The sequence below is a fragment of the Macrotis lagotis genome, chromosome 6, assembly GCF_037893015.1.
Source record: "Macrotis lagotis isolate mMagLag1 chromosome 6, bilby.v1.9.chrom.fasta, whole genome shotgun sequence".
In the NCBI taxonomy this organism is placed as follows: Eukaryota; Metazoa; Chordata; class Mammalia; order Peramelemorphia; family Peramelidae; genus Macrotis; species Macrotis lagotis.
In genome coordinates, this window is record NC_133663.1 from 1,404,124 (window position 1) to 1,426,425 (window position 22,302).

Here is a 22,302-nt window from a genome sequence, read left to right on the forward strand (position 1 = left end):
TCTCATTAGAGCTGACCCTGCATCATTCGGACCTTTGACAGGACCAGCATCATCCCATCATCCAAAAAGTTCTTGGTCTCCTCCATTCCTTTCTCTTAACCCCTTGATAAATCAGTTCAACTCAACAGTGGCTTCATCTCCTCCTGCCTTGCTGGTCCAGGGCTGCTGCCACCACACCCACACTGACCCTGGGTGCTCTCCCTTTGCTCCTAGTGCCCTGCTGCTGAGCAGAAAGGACAAAGATCACAAACCATGCTGACTGGTCCTTCTTGCAGGTGGCCATCCTTTCACTCCTCCCTGCCATTCAAACCTCCTCTTCTTTCCTCTGGCCATTTCCTGGCAGCCAGAGCCTCCTGAGTTACACCAGAAAGTGCCTCCCCCCAAATCTTTTTTGTTCATTTTTTAACAGAAAAATTGAGGCCATTTGCCCCCCAAACTCCTTTGCCTCCCCTGCTCCCCTTCTCACATCAGTAAGAATTACTTCCTGCTCCCCAATACCTCCTTCACTTTTAGTCTGATGAACACTAAGATGTCCATGCCAATGATGCCACATCAAGCTCGATTTATTTGCATATTTTCAGGTGGAAACACTCAGGCCTGAACATTTGACACTCAGCTCTGAGCTGGCACTGGCTGGCACCAACACAGCCCTGGCTTGCTTCCATTCCCACCCCAAGACCGTCTCTTCCTCTCAAATGTTCAGTTTCTCTCTGTCTACCAGCTGCTCCCTACTGTTATGGGCACAGGTACCAGTCACATTTGGGGCCTGTCTTCCTAAAATTGGGAGGGGAAGAGAGAGAGAGAGAGAGAGAGAGAGAGAGAGAGAGAGAGAGAGAGAGAGAGAGAGAGAGAGAGGAAGAAGGAGGAGGAGGAGAAGGAGAAGAAGGAGGAGAAGGGGAAGGAGAAGGAGGAAGGCAGAGACAGAGAAGAGATTTCCTACAGCTAGCCAGCCAGTCAGCCAACTGAAGTGCCATCACCACTCTGGGTGCCACCTTAGCCTCAGGCGCCTCATCTGGAAGGCCAGTCTGAAGTGGATTCTCTTGCCTTTGATCCTCACCAAGTTCTCCCCTTGGATCTTCTCCATTTGGGACACACATTGTCCCCCAGGGGCAGCCCTTCCACATACTACAGGGAATCCCTAATGACCCCTCTATCAAATTTATTTCTTCTAAAGAAGGCCTAGCCCCAGCATCTTCCCACTAGTCCTCCCATTGGTTCCTTCCCAAGGTGGCCCTGTAATCCCCTGGCCTTCCTCCGCTGTTCCCTAGGCTCCTGGCATGCACCGAGGCCAGGCTGCATGGCCTCCATCATCTGGCCACAACTGGCCTCTAACCTCACCTTGAGCTTTTCCAGGCATGCCCCCTCGGCTCCAGCCAGGCTCAAACACACTAGCCCAAACGTTCCTCCCCTTCCTTTGATGCCCTTCCTTCCTGCTGCCCCCCTCTCTGCCTACCCAAAGCTTCACCATTCTTCACACCCTCCCCCAGGGAAGCCAGAGCCAAGGCCAGGGCCTCAATCACTCACTGGGTGAGTCTGTAGCATCCAGGACCATTGGTCCGCTGACCCTGAGGGCCACATAGTCTGGGGCTCCGGGCTGCCAGACGGGAAGGGCTGGTGCAGTGGGGACTGGGATGTGCCACAGCTAGTCCCCAGGTCCTCGCCCTAACCCTGGGCATCCTCAGGAGATCTCAGCACCACTTACTGTCGTCATTCCCCTCATTAGCTAATTAACCCCTGTAGGATTGTGGGTGGGCCTGGCGGATCCTACTCGCCCTCCATCTCGGAAGGAGTGGGGGACCCAGGAGGCTGCTGAAGCCGGGGCAGGGCAGCCTGGCAGCTATCCGGGTGGGAGCCGCTGGCTGAAGAGCCCGCAGGATGTTACCTAACTCCGATTAGCCAACAGAGCAATGGGGCCTCACCCAAGCGGCCAGCCGCCCGCTCTCCCTAGGAACGGTGAACACAAACAGCCCGGGTCGTCAGGTGGCCGCTGTCCACGCACTGTTCAGGAAACGCATGTGCCGTCACAGGGTGACCTTGGGCCAGTCCCTTCCTCTGCTCGGCTTCCTCTCAGTACAGCCTGGAGCTACATTCCTTCCATGTCTGGTCCTTTGCTCCTTCCTGACCCCCCCTCGGGAACCAGGGAAGCTTTCCGCTCCAGGGCTCCCCCTCAGATCTGAGGCCGCCCCCCTCCCCGGCCTCAGGCCTGAGTTCCAGGTGGCCTTGCCCACAGCCCTGGCGCCAGGGACTCTGAGGGGAGAAAGAGGAGGTTCCTCCGGGGGGAACGACCTGACCCCAGAGGGCCTGCCAGGCCCAAGCAGACCGTACCCGGCAAGTTCACAGCACTAGCTCTGAGATGTGGGGTCAGGGTGAGGGCTGAGCTGAAACCTGTCAGGCAGGTTCTTGGGTCTTGCCCAGGCGTGGGGGAGGGAGGGGAGTCCCAGGCTCAGGCCTGGAGGAGGAAGAACTCCCACCTGGGCAGCCTCCTGCCCCACCACCTGGGAGGTGCCCACCTAAGGTCCAGAGTCCAAGCCCGAGTTTACAAAACCCCATCGAGCCGGCGGGTGGCTCCCAAGCAGGGTCCAAGCCTTGGAGCCTCCGCCCCATCACGCCAAGCCCCCATTGCTCTGGCTCCTTGGCTGGCCGGTGAGTGCCCGAGGCAGTGCCCACCCCCCAGCCCAGGGGCTCTGAGAGTGCCCAGGACAGGCTCCCTAGGCTCAGATGGAGAGCAGAAGCCCAGAGCCCCCCCCCAGGCCTCCAGCCAGCCCATGCCTGATAAAAGGCTCCTCCGAGGGAGGCCAAGCCTTCAGCCCCCCACCCCCACCTCCCCTAGGGACAGCGACGGCTGCAGAGTTGGTCCTGACCTCTCCAAGGTTCCTAGTTCCTATAGAAGCAGGTGCTTGTCTGATGCTCAGACAGGAATGATGACATACCTGCTCTCAGGGACCCCCCGGCTAGTGGGGCAGAAAACAGAGAATGAGATGGCATGGGGGTGGGGGGGCTGCCCAGGACCCATATTCATGTAGTTTAGGCAGGGAGAAGCGGCCAGGCAAGTGTGAGCTAGGGAGGGTCCAAAGTCCTGGGGCATCTCCAGCACAAGCCTGTTTCTTGCCCCTTCTTCCCCTCCCCCAGGGCCATTTTCTGCCTTCCCACCCCGCTCCTGCTTGGAGAACAGTATTCAAGAAAAAGAACAGAGGTCACGGCCACCCGGAGCCGCCCCTCCCCCCGGCCAGAACTGAGACTCCCAGAGAGCCAAAGCCACTTCATTTTTTTTTTTTTTATCAGAATGCACTGACGTTGGGCCGGATGGCAGTGATTTCTTGGGAGGACTGGTCTTGGGTTTTGTTTCTACTTTGCCTTCCTCATTGGTTCCTGTGACAAGCAGCTAGCATGCCCCAGGGCAAGGCTCCAGGGCTCAGGTGGGCATGACCAAACTGGGGAACTTTCTGCTGCCCCTCATTCCTGGGCATCTGCTGGTCCGGACCTGGAGCCTGTCACCACCTCTGACCCAAGCTGAGCCACCCTGGGTAAGTCACTTCAACCCGAGACTTTTCCCATCTGTGTAATAACTAGTTTTCTTCCCATTCCCTGCCTTGCCAGCCCTGTGCAAGAAAATACTTTGTGAATCTTCCTCCTATTCCCTGAGACTGTCATTGAACACTGGAGAATGAACGGGCTGGAGGAATAGCAAAGCACAGCCAGAAGGGCCCTCAGGGGTCCCTCAGGAGCTTGACTTCATTGTACAGATCAGGACACTGAGGCAGTCCCTTCCCACTGAGGCATGTGACTGTTCTGTTGGGCCCTCTGCCCGGTGCCAGGCTTCTCTCTCCCAGTCCCTGCGGAGGGCTCTCTGGCCTCACCATCCTTCCCACGGACCAGTCTTCTGCTCCCTCCTCTCCCCTCCCAGAGGGTCCTCACTGCCTGGCCCCCAGGGCCTCACCTCCCTGTCTGTGCTCCCTGCCCAGCCCCTCCTATGCACCTTCAGCTCTGAGTCAAACCTGTTTCCCTGGATTCCTTGCCCGTCTCAGCTCATTGCCCATGGAGCACTAGACTTGCAGTGCCCTGGCCCCAGCCTGGCCATCTGGCCCTCCCAACCCCAGGCCCTCACCCCTCAGACCTTGTGGGCACCTCCTGGGGCACCTCTTCTCACACGTGGCTGGGAACCTTAGCTAGGCACCTCAGCCCACTGAGGGATTGGGGGTGGGAGGAGGGGTCTTACCTGACTGGAGCAAGCCAGCTCCCCGGTCCTTGACTCCAAAGTGCTGCTGGATGTCCAGAAGGACGCCTGTTAAGGGAAGAGGCAGACATACATTCAGAGACATTGGACTCCCAGACAGCAGGACTGGGGAAGGATGGGCTGGGGGGGGAGGGATGACGGGAGCAGGGACAGGGGACTTGGGGGCTGTGGAGGGACTCACCCCCCTCCCCTGGCTATGGGCACCAATTCCAGCATTCATTCATTTATCAAGCCAGGACGCACCCCCTACTGTGGCTGGTCGGAGGGGTCCGAGGCCTGCAGGCTGATGGTGAGGAGGGTGGGGGGGGGAGCAGTAGCAGCTGACAGGGGCCATCTAGGGTGGGGGGTAGGGTCTGAAGTAGTCAAGGAAGACTTCCTGGAGGAGGGAGACTTGGAGCTGAGCCTGGAAGGGCTGGGGATGACAGGCCCAGAGGAGGTCCCAGGGGGCTAATCTGGGGGGCCTTGAATGCCAGACTCACTTTGAACTTGCTCCACCATCAGGAGGGACATTTGGGGACAGGGCGAGGTTGGGGGGAGGGCTAGGAAGGTGGGGAAGGGGAGACATGGGCTGTGGGGGGCCTGTCTGATCCAGGGGCAGACACAGCTATTAGGCCTCTGCCCTGCAGGTGGCACAGAGGGAGCAACCCATCTTTGCAAGACTATTTACAGCTGTTCTTTTCTTCTTTTTGTAATTGTAAAATTTATTTTAAACAAATATTAGATGAGAAAAAATGGCAACATTTACAAGCACAAGCCAAGATTCAACATAAAACAAGCCATTCCCATTGTGAGTAGGCCCATAGAATAAACCTCCACACTGTGTTCACAGCTGCCCGGCGGCTTGGCTTCTTTGGAGGTTTGCTTTGGTTTTCTGCCGGACCCTGATTATTTTTCCCTCCCTTCCCCCACTCCTAAATAAAGACTACAGTTAAGGGGGGGGGTCACACACACAGATAGACATGTCCATAGGTATCTGTAATCATACACAGACATCCACATATATGTAAGCCACACTCTGCAGAGATCTTCCTCTCCCTTCCTAGGCCCAAGCCTTTCCATGTTTTTCTAAACCGACCAGGTCGTCATTTCCTCCACCCCACAAGAATCAGACCTGAGCACATCCTATCCCAGAGATTGCCTATGGCTGCTTTTCCCCAACTTTCCACATTCCTTCTATCCTTGGCTTCCTAGATTTTATTTATACAAGAAAATTTCAAGTAACCAAAATGACTCAGTTTACACTTCAGCAATGCTTACAATAAGGTTTAAGGTTTGATGGACTGAATTGGCTTCCTTTCCACCTTTTTCTCTTGATTTCTTTGAAGCTCCTGACTTTTTGTTCTTCCAAGTGAACTTTGTTATTATTTCTAACTTAGTGAGATGAACTTTTAGTCATTTAATTGGAAGAGCATCCAATAGATTAGTTAGGTGAAATTGCCATTTTTAATTACCTTGCTTCTACCTACCCATGAATAATAGATGCTACTTCCATTATTTGGATCTGACTTCTTTTGTGGAAAAAGTGTGTGATGTTTTATGTTCATATGGTAGCTGGGGCTGTTTTGATCACTGTACACTCAGATCTAATTGGTCTAACCCAATATTGAATACTATCGCTGGCCTGAGTGGAGTTCCCCTAGTTTTCTCTTTTAATTAAATCCATTTTCGCTTTAACTTTGTCTTATCCTAAAATAATACAAGACAGCAATCGCCTGTTTGAATATTCTTCCCTTTTCCGACTGCATCCATCCATCCCAAAACAATGTATCTCGATACACTGAAGCTAGAGCACAAGTGGGAAGGATTCCACTGGCCTCTACTCAGGCCAAATGCCGCTGGTCCTCATTTCTTTTGTTTTGGATAAGTTATTTTTCATTAAAAAGTAACATGCTAAAATGAGATGCGTATCTTATTGTTTTTAAATGAATTACTGGATATTTAAGTGTATCCACTTTGATTTCTAATATGACAATATGGATAAGTCACAGAAAAGCTCTTTGGGTTGCTCAGTTTTTACGAATATAACGGTGTGTCCGAAAGGGTTGCAAACCACCTAGGTTTCCCAACTTTTCACTGTACTGGTCCATTGTGGTGGTCGTGGCGATCTTGTCTTTCGTTTGGGGTCTGTTTGCTCCGCAGGATGGTCACCTGGGAGGTGAGGGGGAGATCCTGGAGGAACTGGAGATGTGGAAAAGCAACACCCGTCTATGAAAATCTATTTTTAAACTGCTTCTATGGTGAGGGTGGTACAGGGTGAGACGTGGAGAGTTAGAGCGAGGGATGAACTCAGGGCCCCGAAGGCAGAGCCATGGACCAGCCCAGGACAAGCAGCGGACTTGAAAAATAGTCACAATGCGCGCGCGCGTGTGTGTGTGTGTGTGTGTGTGTGTGTGTGTGTGTGTGTGTGTGTGAGAGAGAGAGAGAGAGAGTGTGAGTGTGTATGTATATGTGTGTGTGCATGAGTAAGCGTATATGTGTATGAGTATGTATATGTGTGAGTGTACATGAGTAAGTGTATGTGTGTATGAGTATGCATGTGAGTGTGTGCATGAGTGTGTGTGTGAGAGTATGACTGAATGTGTGTATGAGTGTGTGCATGAACAAGTGAGTGTGTGCATGAACAAGTATGTGTATGTATGTGTATGTGTGTGTGAGTGTGTGTGTTTCTGAGTGAGAGACAGACAGACAGAGACAGAGAGCGACAGAGGCTGGTCAAGAAAAGCACCTCAGCCGTCAACATTAAGGGATTCCGGATAACCCACGGACCTGTGAAGCTTTCGACTGCTCTTTTCATGGTGACAAAGAATTGGAAACTGGGGGGAGGGGAATCTTCCTGCGTGATGGGAACCAGTGATCCCAGGGCAGTGATGGCACCCGGCGAGCTGCCAGGCTCCCTTGGCCGGCCCCCACCCCCTTTCCTTTCTCCACTAGCTTTTCCTGGCACTTCCTGCACTGCCCCCCCCAATTAGGACACCTTCGCTCCCAGGCCACCCTAGAGTTAGAAGGAGGGAGTTGGTGGGCCCAGGGGACAGGACAGGACCTGGAGACAAGCAGCCTCAGACATTTACTCCTGTGTGACCCTGGGGAGGTCATTTAACCTCCATTGGCCTCGGGCACATTTCAGGGAGCAATAACGGCAGCACCGGCTTCTGGGGTGGCCGTGAGAATGCCCCGTGACCTGCTCCACAGGAGGCGCTCGGTAGATATTCGCCAGGGTCATCGTCATGATTACATGATTCTGTGCATCCCTAGAGAATGGAAGCTCTTAGAGGGGCAGGGCAGGGTTGTTGGGGGCCCCTCATTAACATCCTCTGCCCCGGCTTCCTTCTCTCCATAGGGAGGTTTGGGGGCATCCCCCAGGGCCCCCGGCTGGCAGCAGGGGGTTCGTCAGAGCCCCCGCTGGGGGGGTGATGCTTTAGGGAGCTCAGCCTGGTTTTCTTCCCACTAGACAGGCAGTTCCCTGAGGGCAGGCCAAGCTGACCAGGTCAGAGCAGACAATCCCACAAAGGCTAACAGAACTGGGGGCCATAGAGATGCTGCCGCCGCTGCTATTGGTGTTAAGGGAGCTGGGGGTCCGACGAGGGTCAGAGACCCCCGACCAGCCCTCCAGAGAAGCTGTGGCTCTTTGCCTTGTGTGATCCCACCCCGATTCCTGGGGGCTGAGCCTCAGCTGCCAGGGTAGCATTGACCAGGGGTGCCCTGAAAGCCTTCATCAGCCCAAGTGTGGCAGGCTGGGAAGATCCAGGAGAAAAGGGCCAAGGGTGGGTGGAAGGACCTGCTGCCCAGACAACCACCAGACACAGGGGCAAGCCAACCAGCCCACTCCCTCCCCGAGTCAGTGATATCTCCCTTCCAGGGAGCCCCCAGAATCCACAAGTGCTTATGGTGCCAGGCCAGCTGCCAGGAAGAGGAGAAGGGGTCCTGCCTCCCCCCCATCAGAGTCTGAGGCCCTGCAGGCCCAGAGCAGGGGCGGGGATGCGTCACTTCTGGGCTTCCCTCCTGAGCTTCTATTTCCTCATCTGTCCATTCGGGATCCTCAAGGTTGGGGGCCCAGGACCCCAGCTCAGCCTTCGCTCTCCCCAACCCCTCAGGTCCTTTCTCCCAGACAACAGCAGCACCTGGGGCGAGTGGCAGGTTCCAGAGCACCCACTGTGTCCAGAGCCCTCCTCTGTGTGTGTGTCCCCCCACCTAGACCCCAGACCCACCAGTGCAGGCTCTTGGGTGGACACTCCTCCCATCCCAGGCCCAAGTACATTGTCTCATTCATCTCCAGATCTCTGGGATGGGATGATTTCACAGAGGAAGAAACTGAGGCCTGAGAGGTCAAGGCCCTCACCTAAGGTTCAGTCCGGCCTAGCCCTGAATCACTCCTTATATTGGGCTGCCCAGCCCTGGCATGAACAAAATCCCCTGTCTCCTGGCTTTCGCCCCCAATATTCTTTGGGCCTGGCACCCAGAGACTCAGGCCAGCCATGGCCCCCACCAAGCGCCAGTCCCCGAGGACTAGCTCCCATATCCTGGGAGATTCAGGACTCTCAGACCCTCAACCTGGGCTAGTCATCATCCCCTGTCCTTGGCTCCTGCCAGGGCTCCAGCTCCCCTTTCTCTCCAGGCCCCTCCCCAGCCTCGAACCCTCAGGCTTCCCTTTGAGTCTCCCCCCTCTCCCTGAGTGCTGCTGTCTCCTCCTCTGTCTGACCCGAACCCCCATTTCAGCTCTATCAACGCTCCTCCAGGGGCTCCCTGCCCCAACTCCAGACATTGCCCCAGGAAGCTTCCGGGGCTCCCTCTGGCCTTGGATTCCTCTTAAACATTTAAAACCCTTCCCAGTTGGACCCCAATCTGCCTCTGCCCAGGGAAGGCCCCCACAGCAGCCAAAGTAGACAGATGCCACCTCATAGCGCCGAGCTCTCCCCACTGTGGGGGGCTGTTCCTGTGTTGGAGGGTTCCCCACCTTCCTCCTTCCTGGCTCCCCTCAGGTGCTTTCCCTCCCCAAGGACCAGTGGCCCCTTTCCGGGGACTATGGCCTGATGCCCTCCTGCTCTGCCCCACTAGGCCCTGAGCAGGGCAGGTGGGTGGTACAACTGATCCACATTCTCCAGTCTCTGGTCATTCTCTAATTTTGTTCCTACCTCCGTGGCTTTGAACAGACTGTGCCCCGACCTGAATGAAGCTCCCTGTTTCTGCCCCAAGTTTTCCTCCTTCTCAGGGTACGACTACACATTAAAGCAGCTCCTGCCCTCCTTGGAGCCTCTCAGCTCTCTGGGAGTCGGTGGGGTCTTGCTATGGCCTTGGGTTCAATCACCTGTGTCCAATGGACTCCACTCCCCCTCAGTGCCCCGGATTCATCTACCATAAGAGGGTCCCACCCAGACCCTGGTGGCCAGACCTGATCGGACACTGGCTCTGGTTCTGGAGGCTCAGGAGACCTGGTCCTTCTCTCCCCTTCCCTCACAAGTCCAGAGACAGATGGGGTGACCCTCTGGGGAGGACACAGGGCAACCTGATTCTCCTCAGGGGTGGGGGATGTCACGGTAGGCCTCCCCACCCCAGACCCGGTCACCACAAGGTCCACCCAGGATAATGTGGGGCACTCTCAGACAAGTCAGAGTCACAAGGTGGTTGGTGATACCACCTGGGAAGGCTGCCGGTGGCCCTGTTCTCCACCTGTCTCTGACATCTTCCCCCATGCCCTCATTCCCTTCCTCAACTTTGGTGGTCCTCTTGCCGGTCTGGGAGACAAGGGCCCTAGAGGCAGAGTCAGGATGGCCAGGGGCCCCTCCCTGGCTCCTGGGACTCCCACCCACCACTTGTCCTGACTGTCCAAGTGAACCCCAGAGGTGACCGCTGACCCAAACCCGAAGAGACAAGTCACCCGAGAGAGGCTTGGCCTGGGCCAGGATGAGGAGGAAGGTTGGGGAGATGCCCTGGGATCAGCGGCCCTGCCCCCTCACCACCCTGGGCCCAGGGAAAGGCAGATGAGCTAGGGCTCTTTGAAGGAGAATGGGAATCTCCTATTTCTCCCAGACTTATCTCCCCCTCCCCCAGCAGCAGGCTTTGTTCACACTCCTCTCCCCCACCTCAGGGTCCCCCACACTGCACCCATTTCCTCTGAGCAGGTTGGGGGTCAGCACTTGGACCTTCCTGACTACAGCCACGCTCTGGGCTTTGCCATTTGCCAGTCCCAGGCCCCCCCCAGAGCCAGCAGAGGCCTTTGGCCCCCACCCAGGTTCCGTCACCTCCCTCTTGGTCAGGGAAAGGGCGCTGGCCCTGTGAATTATAGCTCTGCCAGCCCCCACACTCTGGGAGGAATGAGGGCGGTGGGGAGCTGGGAGCAGCCACGGGCAGGAGGGCAGACCTCAGCCGCTGCCTTTTAACCCTTTCAGGCCTTTCTCGTTCCCCTGCCGCCCCCCCCCCCCCTCCAGGCCTCTGGTTGGAGCAGATCCCAGGCCCTCCCTACCTCCTGTCACCAGGGGCAGATCCTGGGAGAGGACTGTCCCTGTCCTGCCCCCCTTCCAGGAGCCCATCCACCAAGGGAGAGAGCTAGAGAGCTGCCGGGGGCATCCCACTGCTGGGCAGACACCCCCCAAGACTCGCTGACTTGGCCAGGAAGAGCCCTCCTTCCCATTCACCCCAGAACCAGGGCTGAGGTGGCTGCCAAGCCCATGGGCAAATTACAGCCGGGTGGACTGGCCAGCCCCACCCAGGAGGGGCAGGGAGGCAGACTGCCCTCACCCTTGTCCCCAGGAAACACGGGGCTGGACCAGGCAGTTGGGCAGCTCCTGGGGGCCGGGGGCCGGGGCTGCCGGCATACCAACTCTGCCTTCCAAGAGCTGACATTCTCCTGGGGAAAGCAATCCCTACTGAAAAAGAAACCCCAGATCTCTATGAAGTCAAAGGGAAGGAGGGATCCTGAGAGAGGAAAAAAGAGGACCAAGTGTCCCAGGAATCCTGGGCAGGCCTGCTCACGTGGGCAGCAAGTGGTCCTGGCAGAGAGGAGCAGAGAGGAGGGAGGGAAGGCACATCAGGCAAGGGACACAGCCTGGACAAATGTGTGGCAGTAGAAGATGGATCGTTTCATGGTGCCCAGGGAGCAGCTCATAGGCTGATCTATCTGGGGAGGGGTACCCATGGGAGTCCTGGGAAAACAGGAAAACAAGCCTTCCCAAGGCCCTGCCGCCTGACCAAGCACACACAGGAGGGGTCCCCAGGTCCCTGGGTCCAACTCTGCCACACTCACTCAACCTCTCTGGGCTTCAGTCTTTGCCATCTGGAAAATGGGGATCCCAATTCTTGCTCTGCCCACCCAATTTGTTCTAATGGCTGGTGGGGACAAGGCAGGGCAGCGGCTGGGGCTGGCAGCAGAAGTGTGCTGGTCTCCCCAACCCCCAAGGAAGGCAGCTTCCCTGGTTCTAAGTGGTGGAGGAAGTTGCCCATTTCCCTGGAAACTGTGAGGGGGCTCCTCAGCACCCATCATGGGGCCAAACAGGCTCCAGCAGGAGGAGAGAGAGAGAAGGAAGTTGTGGCAGCAGAGCTGGGAGGTGCGGGGTGGAGGGGGACACCTCCAAAGGAGCCTGGGAGTAACAGAAGAGTGCGGCTACGGCCCAGGGAGGGAGGGAGGAGGCTCTCTGAGCCCCAGCTACTGCCCCCTCAACTCTGGGCCTCCCCAAGTTCCTCTCAAACCGAAAGCCCCACGGGGAAAGGAGGAGGAGGGGGGGGGAGGAAGGAGAAAGGAAAAGGAAAAGGGAAGAGAGGGAAAGGGGCAGGAGAGAGCAAAGATCCCCCATGATGAGTCCTGCAGCATGATCCCAGGGCCTCCGGAGGGGCTCCAAACCCCAGATCCCTCCCCCCTGCCCCTCCCCCATGGCCTGCCACATGCCACATGACCAACTAACTGTCCCAAGAAGCCCGGGCAGGCCTGCCCACAGCAGGCAAGGATGGATGAGAGCGTTTTCAAGCCTCCTCACCTTGGTGGGAGGGCTGGAGATGGGGGGAGCAGGGAGAAAAGAGGGGCAAAGCTTTCTTCTTGGGCAAGGCCGCCCCTCCAGGCCAGGCAGGGGCCCAGGGAGGCAGGGGCACACTGCCATTCTCAGTTCAGCTCTGTTTGTGGTTACAACATATCATTTGGGGCTAAGCTTCCTGGAACTGGGATCCCTTGGAACAGACTGGGGCCCCTCTGGGCTCAACTCCCTGGCCCGGCCACAGAAGGAGCTCGGCCTCGCAGGGAGGGGGTGGGGAGGAGTGGGGAGGAGGAAGACCGGGGACCATTCCCAAGAGCCTAGGCCCAGCAAGGAGACCAGCATCCCCTCGGGGGCCACCAGCCAGCTCCCCTTCCTTTTGCTCCCCAGTACCTCCAGGCCATCAACTGGGCAGCCTTCACCCCAGCTCAGTCCCTGGCAGGGAGGGAGGCCCACTAGCGACCAAGTCCCCAGCAGACCTGTTTGAAGAAGGGCCAAAGTGCGCCTGATGCTAAGTAGACGAAGCTCAGGACCCTTGGGGAACTCGCTGTCACCAGAGCCCCCTGCTCCAGAGTGAGGGAGCATGATGGACGGATCCCAGAGAGGCAGCCTGGGAGGTGGGGGGCTGGGGAAGGCTCGTGGAGGCCAAAGGAGGCCGGACGCTGGCTGCAGAGAGCCTGGGTTCAAATCCTCCTTTGGACTCACCATCTGTGGGACTTTGGACAAGTCCCTCTGGCTCCTGAAGGCCTGTGAGCAGAGGAGGACCTTGGTCACACCTGAGAGGGCCAGGGTCACCCCCGAACCTCAGACATTTTGGCAGCCTTGGGGAGGCCTGAGGGCTAGAAGAAGAGGAGGGCTAGGGGGGCAGATGAAGAGAGTCCACAAACTGCTGGGCCTTCCTGCCTGGGGAGGGGGCAGGGAGCTTTCCAGGCTCCATGTCCCTGGCCAACAGTCATCAAGGCTGGCCATTCAGGCCCAAGCTGGGCTCCATCAAGGAAGTGAGGTGAGCAGGTGAGCAGGCCATCAGTCCCTTACTCATCAGCTGGGGGAAACTCACCCGGGGCCCTGCGAGATGGGGGGCACACCACGCAAGCAAGCCTGGCACGCAGCCACTCCTCTGGGGCAGGAGACCTATCCTAATACTCGCGGCCTAGCGGCCAGCTTCCCCGAGCCTGCACCCTGCCCCACTTGCCCTCCAGACTCCCATTGGGTGGCGGGGTGTCGTTCTCTTCCCAGTTTCAGCCTCAGCTAAAGGTCTGAGTTTCAGCAGGGAGGGGCCGGGCCCACCGGGAGGCCAGGTAGAAAGGGCCGAAGGGCAGCCCCCTCCTCTCCTGGGAAGACTCCTAGGAGCCCAGACAGGTCTGTGGCCTCTAGAGAGCGGACAGGAAGCCATTGGGGGTGACCGCTCACTAGACAACTGGAGGGAACAAGAAAGCAGCGAGGCTGAGCCTGCAAGGAAGGCCAAAAGAAGGAAGTGTGCCCCAGGCCTGGGGGCAGCCTGGACAAAGGCCCAGACAGAGGCACTGGACTGACCATCAAGTCCCAAGGACAGCCAGGGAGCCCAGTGAGTCAGAACATAGGCCTGAGGAAGCACAATCAGTCTGGACAGATGAGCTAGAGCCGGCAAGGGATAGACAAGGAGGGGCAGGGGCAGGGCTCCCCAAACATTTCCTAGTTGTGTCAGTAAGGCCCTCGACCTCCCCATCTGTAACCTGGGGATAAGGGCCAAGATGGGGGGAAAGGGGCTCTCACTTGTTCTGGCCTCAGGTCCTGGGGGACAGGGGAGAGCTAGAAGCAGTTGGTTGACCCTGCTGGCTTTGGTTAGAGGTGCTGGGAGCCCCCCACCCCTGTCCCAGGAGTCCAGGGCAGGGAACTGCAGCAGCCTTGGCAATGAACCTTGCCCTGAGGCCAGGTCTAACAAAGGCAATGGGGAGCAGTCAGCCCTGATCACCCCCCTGCTTCTCCAGCTCTTTTCCCAAGGAAGCTCCCTTCCCTGGCCTGGGCCACCTCATTAAGCCCTCCCACTTCCCTGTTGGGAGGCATTATTAGTCTCCTTTTACAGGCTAAGGAAACTGAGACCTGGGGCAACTGAGTCACAGGGCAAGGTAGGGGAGCCTACAGGGTGGAGCTGCCCAATCTCCGGCCTCCTCAAAGAGCAGGCCTTCAGAGACCGGGTAGCTCCCACCTCCTGGTCCCCATCTGAAGCAAACCCATAGGAGGCAGAACAACTTTGTGCAGGAACACCAAGAAAGGTGAGCGAGTGAAGTGGAGGGGAGGTCCAGGCAGTGCATGGCTCCTGAGCCCAGAACGAGCATCATGGGCCAGGCGCCGGGAAGTCTTCCTGGGCTGAGTTCGGAGGGTCTAAGAGGCTGAGAGCCCAGAGCCACGGCTGTGCACACGCATGGGCACACCCAGACCCACACAGGAACACGGGGCTCACATGCACACAGAGCTCACATACACACTCACACAGACACACAGCACACAACAGTCTCACACTCACACACACATATACCGAACACACACATACAACACAATTCCTTATAGAATACACATAAAACATATAAAACACATGCAAACACAGCATATATATGGCAATTGCACACACACCCCCATACTCACAGAGACACATAGCATGTGCACACACGCCGCACTCATATATAATACACATAGCCCATACATCACACGTGTAAACACAGAAGACACACAGCACTTATACACATGACATACATGGCATGCTCATACATACTGCACAAACCATATAACACACATGTAAACACAGAAGACACATGGCACTTGTGTGCACACACACATGCACGCAAACACGGGTCTGCCCCATGTCTGGAGAACCTGGAGTCACCTCCAAGAGCCTCAGGCTAAAGAGATCTCACAGCCCAGAGAGAGAGGGAGTGTGGACAGTGTCCCACCTGGTCTTGAAGTGGGGTAGGCCCCATGACTGACACCTCAGGAGCCCAACATGGGGGCATCCAGAGGCCATGGAGAAGCTCAGGTCCAAAGAAAGGTCCCCGGTCACTCAGGAAGGAGGAAGCTGATTCTCTCCCTTGGGATTTCTCCCTCCTCAGTGAACCTTCTCCTGCCAGTCTGACTCTCCTGCCACCCAACTGGTCTGCCTGCTCCCTCGGCAGGCATCCCTGGGCCTGGGAGCTGGCTGGGAGTGGGAATGGGTGCTGAGGCTTCTCCGGATTCTCTTGCTTGTCTCAGGGCTCAGGCTTGGGGACTGGCAGAGCCCGGTTGATCTCGCCAAGCCCAGTTTGACTTAGCAGCTCCACCAGCTGAGAAGATGGGCCAAGCTCCTGTCAGGGCCGGCCCCCGAGGAGGGGCAGATGGGGGCATGAGCAAGGTGTTTGTGCAGAGTTATCAGGGCCCGCCTTCCTCTCTATCTCCCTGGCACCTCTCCTCTCACCAGCTCCCAGGAGGCAGGGCAGTGCGCCAGGGGCAACCCCCTGAAGCACCCACGTCTCCCTCCCTCCTGTGCCAAGGACCAGGCAGGCCTCCTACGATGTCTCCCTGTGCCCAGGTCCCAGCTATCAGGACTCCCAGGAAGGGAAATCTCCGCCCTGTCCCCTGCTCCACGTCTAGTGCCCCCCTCTGCCCTCCATCCTCCAGGCCAAGCTGGGCCAGGGCTGAGGCTGTCTCCTGCCAGGCCTGCCCTAATTGCTCCCTGCCCGACAGGATTCAATTAAGTGTCTCCCAGGGAATGAGCTGATAAAGCGGCTGAGCAGGTGGAGGTGGGGCCCCTGGGTCTGCTGGGGGGGCCTACTCGGCCCAAAGCCCCTGGGGGCTTCTGGGGCCACCTGGATGCAGAGCTGTCCAGGGGCGCTGGCCTCTACGCCCCCCACCCCCACCCCCAGCTAGTCTCTCGGCACAGGTTGGAGAACCACCCGAGGCTCCGAAAGGGACCCTTGGCAGGTGGCTCAGCCTTTCCCTTGTGGGGTGGGGGTATGTGCCAGACTGACCCCCAATTCAGGAGGCTCCTCTCCTCAAAAATATTGAGGCACGGGCCTGGGGAGCTGGGAGTGGGGAGGGCGGGAACATTGGTGCTTATAGCCAGCTCCACCGGGACGGGCTGGAGAGGCCAGGGACCCGACCAAGGTCACACGGGTACCTAGTGGCATGACTGGCAGCCGAGCCCTGGGCCATGCCAACCCTCAGGACATCCCTGAACTCTCCCGGAGACCCCAAGGGCGAGCGGACAGACACAAACACAGACACAAACCCACACCCAGATACAGCCGCAGACGCAGGCAGCTACAGCCACAGTCACGCAAACCCTCACCCGCGGACAGCCAGGGTCACCCGCACAGTCACAGATGTACCCCACCCCAAGTCGCAGGGAACCCCCTCCTCGGAGAGCCCCGGCGCACCTGCCCCCCAGGCCGGGCTGCGGCGCCGCTGCTGGGGGCGGGGGGGGGGGGCAGCCCAGCCGCAGCCCGGCCTCCCGGCCTCTCCAGCCCCGCGGCCCGGCCCAGGCCCAGTCTCCGGGGCGCCGTGGAGGGCCCAGGCAGCAAGGCCAGGGTCCGATCCGGAGCCCCCTCCCCCGGGCCCGGCCACCGGACCAGAGGAGGGCTGGGCCGAGCCTGCGGGGCCGAGCTGGGGATCCCGCCGGGCCCCCTCCCCCTCCAGCCTGGACCCGGGCCCGGGGAAGCCCCCGGGGTTGGGGGGGGCAGATGCGGGGGTTCAGGGCCTGGGGTCCCCGCTGTGGGTGCGGGGAGGGCGGGCGCGCGGGTGATCGGGATGGATGGGGGAGGCTCGGGGGGGCGGCCCCCGCAGACCCCACCCCTCTCCCGCACCCGCAGCCCGGCGGATCCTTTTGTCAGCCCGGCGCCAGCCGGCGCGCTCACACGCGCTCACACGCGCTCACACTCATCCTCACGCCCCCCCCGCGGGCGCGCGCACACAGCCCCCCATCCCCACACGCACACGCACACGCGCCCCCCGCAGCCCAGCTTGTCGGCCCCGGGAGCGGGGTGGGGGAAGGGCCGGAGGCCGCCAGCACCAGGGCCAGAGCCCGGGCCCGCGCCGCGGGGGGGGGGGGGGGCGGGGAGGGGGAGGGGAGCGATGGGGGGGAAGGGGAAGCGCGTCCAGACCCAGACAGACGGGGGGCGGGGGGCATCCGCGGGGGGGGGGGAGGGTGCCGAGCGGCCCGGGCGGCGGGGCGGGGGGGGGGCTCACCTGCCACGGTGTACCTGTCCAGGTAGTTGAGGACGTTGCCCACGCTGAGGATGGCGGCGGCGGCCACTCGCGCCCGGCCCAGGCGCGCCCCCGGCTTGGGCTGCGGGCCCCCCGGGCCCCCGGGGCCCGGGCCCTTGGCGGCCGTCGGGGCCCCGCCTTCGGGGGGCCCCGGCCCGGGGGGCGCCCGCTGCACGCTGCCGGACAGCGTCTGCACCTCGTCGGGGGGCCGGCAGCCGCCCCCCGCGCCCCCGCAGCGCCGGCCCCGGCCCGGGCCCCCCCCGGCGGCCCAGCCCCGGCCCCGGCCCGGCTGCGGCTCCGGCTCGGCGCAGACCCCCGCCCCCCCGGCCGCCGCCGGGCCGCCCTCCAGGCACATCATGCCGGGCCGCGGGGGCCCCGGGGGGCCGGGGGGCCCGGGGCCCCGGGGGCGCGGGGCGCCCGGGGCAGGCGCGGCCCGGCCCGGGGGGCCCGGCGGGAGTGGCCGCGGCCGGGGGCGTCGAGGCCCGGGGGGGCTCAGCGCGGCTCGGGCCGGGGGGGGCGCCCCGGGGGCGGCGGCGGGGGGCGCTCGGGGGGCGGCAGCCGCATGCCGCCCGGGCCCTGCTCCGCGGCGCTCGGGGCTCCCGGCTGCGTCCGTCCGTCCGTCCGTCTGTCCGTCCCGCGGCCCGGAGCCTCCGGCCGCCGCAGCCCCGAGCCGGGAGGGCGGGCGGGGGCGGGGCGGGGCGGGGCCGCGGGCGGAGGCCTGGGCCAATCGGCGCCGGGCCCGGCCGCCCCGCCCCGCCCCGCCTCCCCCGCCCCCACGTGCCGCCCCGAGAGGGAGGGGGAGGGAAGGGGAGGGAAGGGGGGACCGAGGCGGCGGGGCCGGGCCCAGGGGACCTGGGGGGCCTCCCAACGCCCCGCAGCAGCCCCACCCTGGCCCGCTTCCCCCCACCCTCGAGGGGGCCCCCTCACCCACCCGCGCAGCCCTCAGCCCCTGCCGGGTCAGGACCTGCCGCAGATTCATTCATTCTTCATTCATTCATTGGTTTAGTCAGAGCCCCCGGGATGGAGCCACCCCCCGGACAGACCCCCGGACAGACCCCCGGACAGACAGACGGCCTCCTTGCTGGGGCCGCGGGTCCCCCTACCCCAAGGCTCCAAGGCCAGACCAGGCCGCCTGGAAGGTCCAGCCCATCCCTGCCCAGCCACCTACTGGCCTGGCCGGAGGGGGAGGATGGAGAGCCAGCCCCAGGCCCACCCCTCAGCTCCCCGGGGAGTGTTCCTGAGGTCCCTCAACATTCCCCATAGAAAGCTGGGGTTCTCTGCTGGTCAGGGGGCTGGGGGAACTTCTAGGGAGTTTATAACGTCCTAGATGTGTCCGTGTTGCTCCCCCCCCCCGAATGGGCAGAATGGGCTCAAGGGCAGGAAACTGTGCTGCCAGGGCCTGGCAGAGTGCCTGGCACACGTGGCGCCCTGTGGTGGACTGGTTAGCAGACATCCGAAGGGATGGTCTTTTGGGTGCCCCATCATGGGCTGAGCTGCCCGTGCTGCTGGCGAGGAGGGGGCCATGCCAAGCCAGTGCCAGCGCTGCTAGGTGGCACCATAATGGGAGCCTTTGAGATGGAGCCATGATGGCCTGGCAGAGGCAGAGAGACAGGGCAGCTCCATGACCATCTGCAGAGCCCTGGCAGCGGAGACCTCCCGGCTCCCCCTCGTTCCTCCCCTTCTGAGGCCGGCCGTTGGCCTGGCAACCTCACCCAGCTCGGCAATGTCTTAGCAGAACCCCAGAACCACGCGAAGGCAGGGGCTCCCCAAGAGGGGAAGCCTCTCCCTGGGGGGACATCAGCCTTTCTGCAGGTGGGGGTCTCAGGGTCCAGAGCCCCAGCTGCCCAGAGCCTGTCGGGTAGCAGCAGCCAACAGAAGTGAGGTTCGAGCTGGTCTTCCTGAGGCCAGTGTCCATCCACCAGCACCACACTGCCCCTCGTGGTAAAGGGGAGGAAATACCACCAGCAGCCGGTTCTGCTCAATTTGCTCAGCACGGGGGTCACCTGATCCAGATGAGGAGCCCAGAAGCCTCTCTCAACCCCCCCCCACCCTTAGAGGTGGCAGCAATCTCCCCTCCCCCCAGTCAGGGCAGGGGTCTGGGATGGGGCTTGGGGACCAGAATTGGAGGCCTGGAACAGAAGGTAGGAGGTGACCTCATGGGGAGGGGGCACTTTGGAAACCCTGAGTGCTCAGAATTCTGTAGGGGGGGGCTGCTCTAAGGAGTCCCCTTTGACCTTGCCCAGAGCCACATTTTGCCCATCTTCCCTCCACACCTCTGTCTCCTGGGCTGCCATGCTGCCCAGGGAGGCTCCTCCCTCTTACTACCCTTGTCGCTGCCTCTCCAGGGCCCTTCACCCAACTGGCCTCTCTTGTCTTAGAATTATTAGTCTCAGGTCAGGTCCTTGCAAGTGGAACGGTGTTGGGTTGAATGGTCACTTCAGCTCTGACTTCTTGGGCTATGAGCGACAAGGTCTGGGGAAGATGGTATCAAACTCCCCGCCCCCTGGTCCGAAACCATCCCTGACTCATGACGGAGCCCAAGGCCCCAAACTGCTCTTTTAAATTAAGTTTAACCCTGGCACCTGAGCTTCCTGACACCTTCACAGCCCATTTTCAATGGTGTAGGCACTAAAAATATACCAGTGGGCATGGGCATGAATGAAAAGGCAGCACCTGGAGGCAAGTAGAGAAGTAACCTGGCTGCCTAGCCCAGGTGGGCAAAGCAGAGTCACCCTGCAGAGCCTGGGAAGCAGCTCTGCTAGTACCCAAGGCTGGCAGCTCAGAGCTTTTGCAAAGCTAAGTCTCTGCAAAGGCCCAGTCTCATCTTTCAGGGGATGGGCATCATCAGCCCCCAATTCCATTTTTATTCCAATTCTGGGCATTTGTTCTGGTCATATGCCATTTCTGGAATGCCTTCTCTTCTCATTACTCCCTGACTCCCTGCTTCCTCCAAGTCCCAGCTAAAATCCAACTTGCCTTTTCCAGTGCCCCTTAATTCTAACACCTCCCCACTTGGTTAATCCATAGTTTGTTCATGGGTGCTGGCATGCTGTCTCCTCCATCACACTGTGAACTTTTTGAGAGCTTTGTTTATCCAGGGCTACAAGAGAAGCCTCTGCTTCCCCTGGCCCCAGAGACCCCAAAGGGTAGTGCCACCACCAAGTTCCCATGCAGCAGCACCCTCATCCATCCCCCAAAGGGGTTGGGACACCCAGAAATGCTACCTTGGCTACCCAAGTGGGTTCTTAAGGCATGTTCTCTAGGGAGCCCACAAATCTCCAAAGGAGGAGCCTAGAGGGGCTTGGCCTGCACTGTCTTGCCATCTCCCTTAGAAAGGAGAGGCCAGAACCAGGGCTCACTCACCTTCATTTCTCCCCTGTATCTAGGGGACATTGCTCACACACCTGCTGCTCTGTAGCCTGGAAGTCTTGGCTGCCTTCTTTGATCCTTTCCTTTTGTCATGGTTTCATAATTTTCCATTGCATTCCCATCCCATAATCTGCTTAGCCAGTTCCCAGTGGGTGGCACTCAGGTATGTGCATCTCCAGCCCTTCAGAACTGAGTCCACTGCTCTGTGGATTTCTGGAGAGGCAGCACGGCACCTTTCCCACTGTCTTTACCCTCTTTGGGGTCTCTGTCCAATTATAACACCACTAATTCTGGAGAGCTCCACAGTTCCATGACTTGGGGGGTAGGGTTCCAAGGCCCCCATAGGCCCATTTTCACTAGCCTTGCCAACAGTCAGGATTAGTGTTGTCATCTTTGTTGATGAGTGCCATAAGGAACCTTGGAGGTGTTTTAATTTGCAATTCTCTTTTTTCTTATCAATTTGTAGTATTTTTTAAAATGTGGCTGTTATCTACTGGAGAGTAGGCCTTGGCTTTCTAGATGTGAATCATCTCCCTATTGACCTTACCAGACCTTTTTTTGGAGAAACTTATGAAGATGCCTTCCCCCTGCTCTACCTGACTTAATTGTTTCCCTTTTAATTTAACTACACTGACTGTCCAAAAAAGATTTCAATTTTATTTGATAAAAATCGTCTTATCTTCTGAGACTCTCTGTACCCTTGTTTCATCAAGATTTCTTCTTTAGTCATATTGCCTAGTACCACTAATCTGTTGGGGGTTGTTTTAGGTTTTTGCAAGGCAATGGAGTTAAATGACTTGCCCAAGACCACACGGCTAGGTAATTATGAAGTGTCTGAAGCTGCATTTGATCTCAGGTCCTCCTGACTCCAGGGCCAGTGCTCTATTCACTGTGCCACCTAGCTGCCCCTCCCAATCTGTTTATGAATTGACTTTTTAGATTTAGATCCTGCATCTCTTTGAAGCTGATAATGATTATTACTGTGTTAGATGTTGGTCTAAACCTAATTTCTACCAAATCGCTTTCCAGTTTTCCCAACCAATTTTGTCAGTGAGTCCTTACCCAAGTAGCAGGGGTCTTTGAATTGATTAATACTAGAAACTCATTTCAGTGGCTATGAGGTGGTACCATAGATAGACACTAAGTTTGGAGTCAGGAAGACTCATCTTCCTGAGTTCAAATCTGCCCTTGGGCATTCACTGACTGTGTGACCCTGGGCAAGTCATTTTGCTTTGTTTACCTCCATTTCCTTATCTATAAAATGAGCTGGAGAAAAAAAATGGCAAACCACACTAGTATCTCCAATGTCTTTGTAAAAACCAAGCAAACAAAACAAAGAAACAAATGAGGTCATGATGCCCAGGACATGACTGAAGTGACTGAACAACCCAGTTTCCACTAGTAATATTGGTAGGTGCATTCACCTGTGTTTGAATGGAATATTATGTTTGTGTGTTTGTACCCAGTCTATTTCACGAATAATTTTTCTATTTTTTAAACTCTCCCAAGTAGTTTGAACAGTTTTTGCTTTGC

The 22,302-nt window shown here is 58.8% G+C and overlaps 1 protein-coding gene across 2 annotated transcripts in view; it reads right to left on the reverse strand.

Annotated features, from left to right (window-relative positions):
- SPNS2 (SPNS lysolipid transporter 2, sphingosine-1-phosphate) overlaps positions 1–17,758 on the reverse strand; it is a 43,951-nt gene extending 26,193 nt beyond the window's left edge. The window contains exons 1-2 of one of the 2 annotated variants that reach the window (XM_074190541.1): positions 17,383–17,758; positions 4,217–4,282 (exon numbers count right to left, since the gene is read on the reverse strand). In XM_074190541.1, coding sequence (XP_074046642.1) covers positions 4,217–4,282; positions 17,383–17,758 — 442 coding nt within the window. Of the gene's footprint in view, positions 1–4,216; positions 4,283–17,382 lie in introns of those variants that run through there. The other variant, XM_074190542.1, reaches the window with a different exon arrangement.
- Between the last annotated feature and the right edge of the window lie 4,544 nt (positions 17,759–22,302).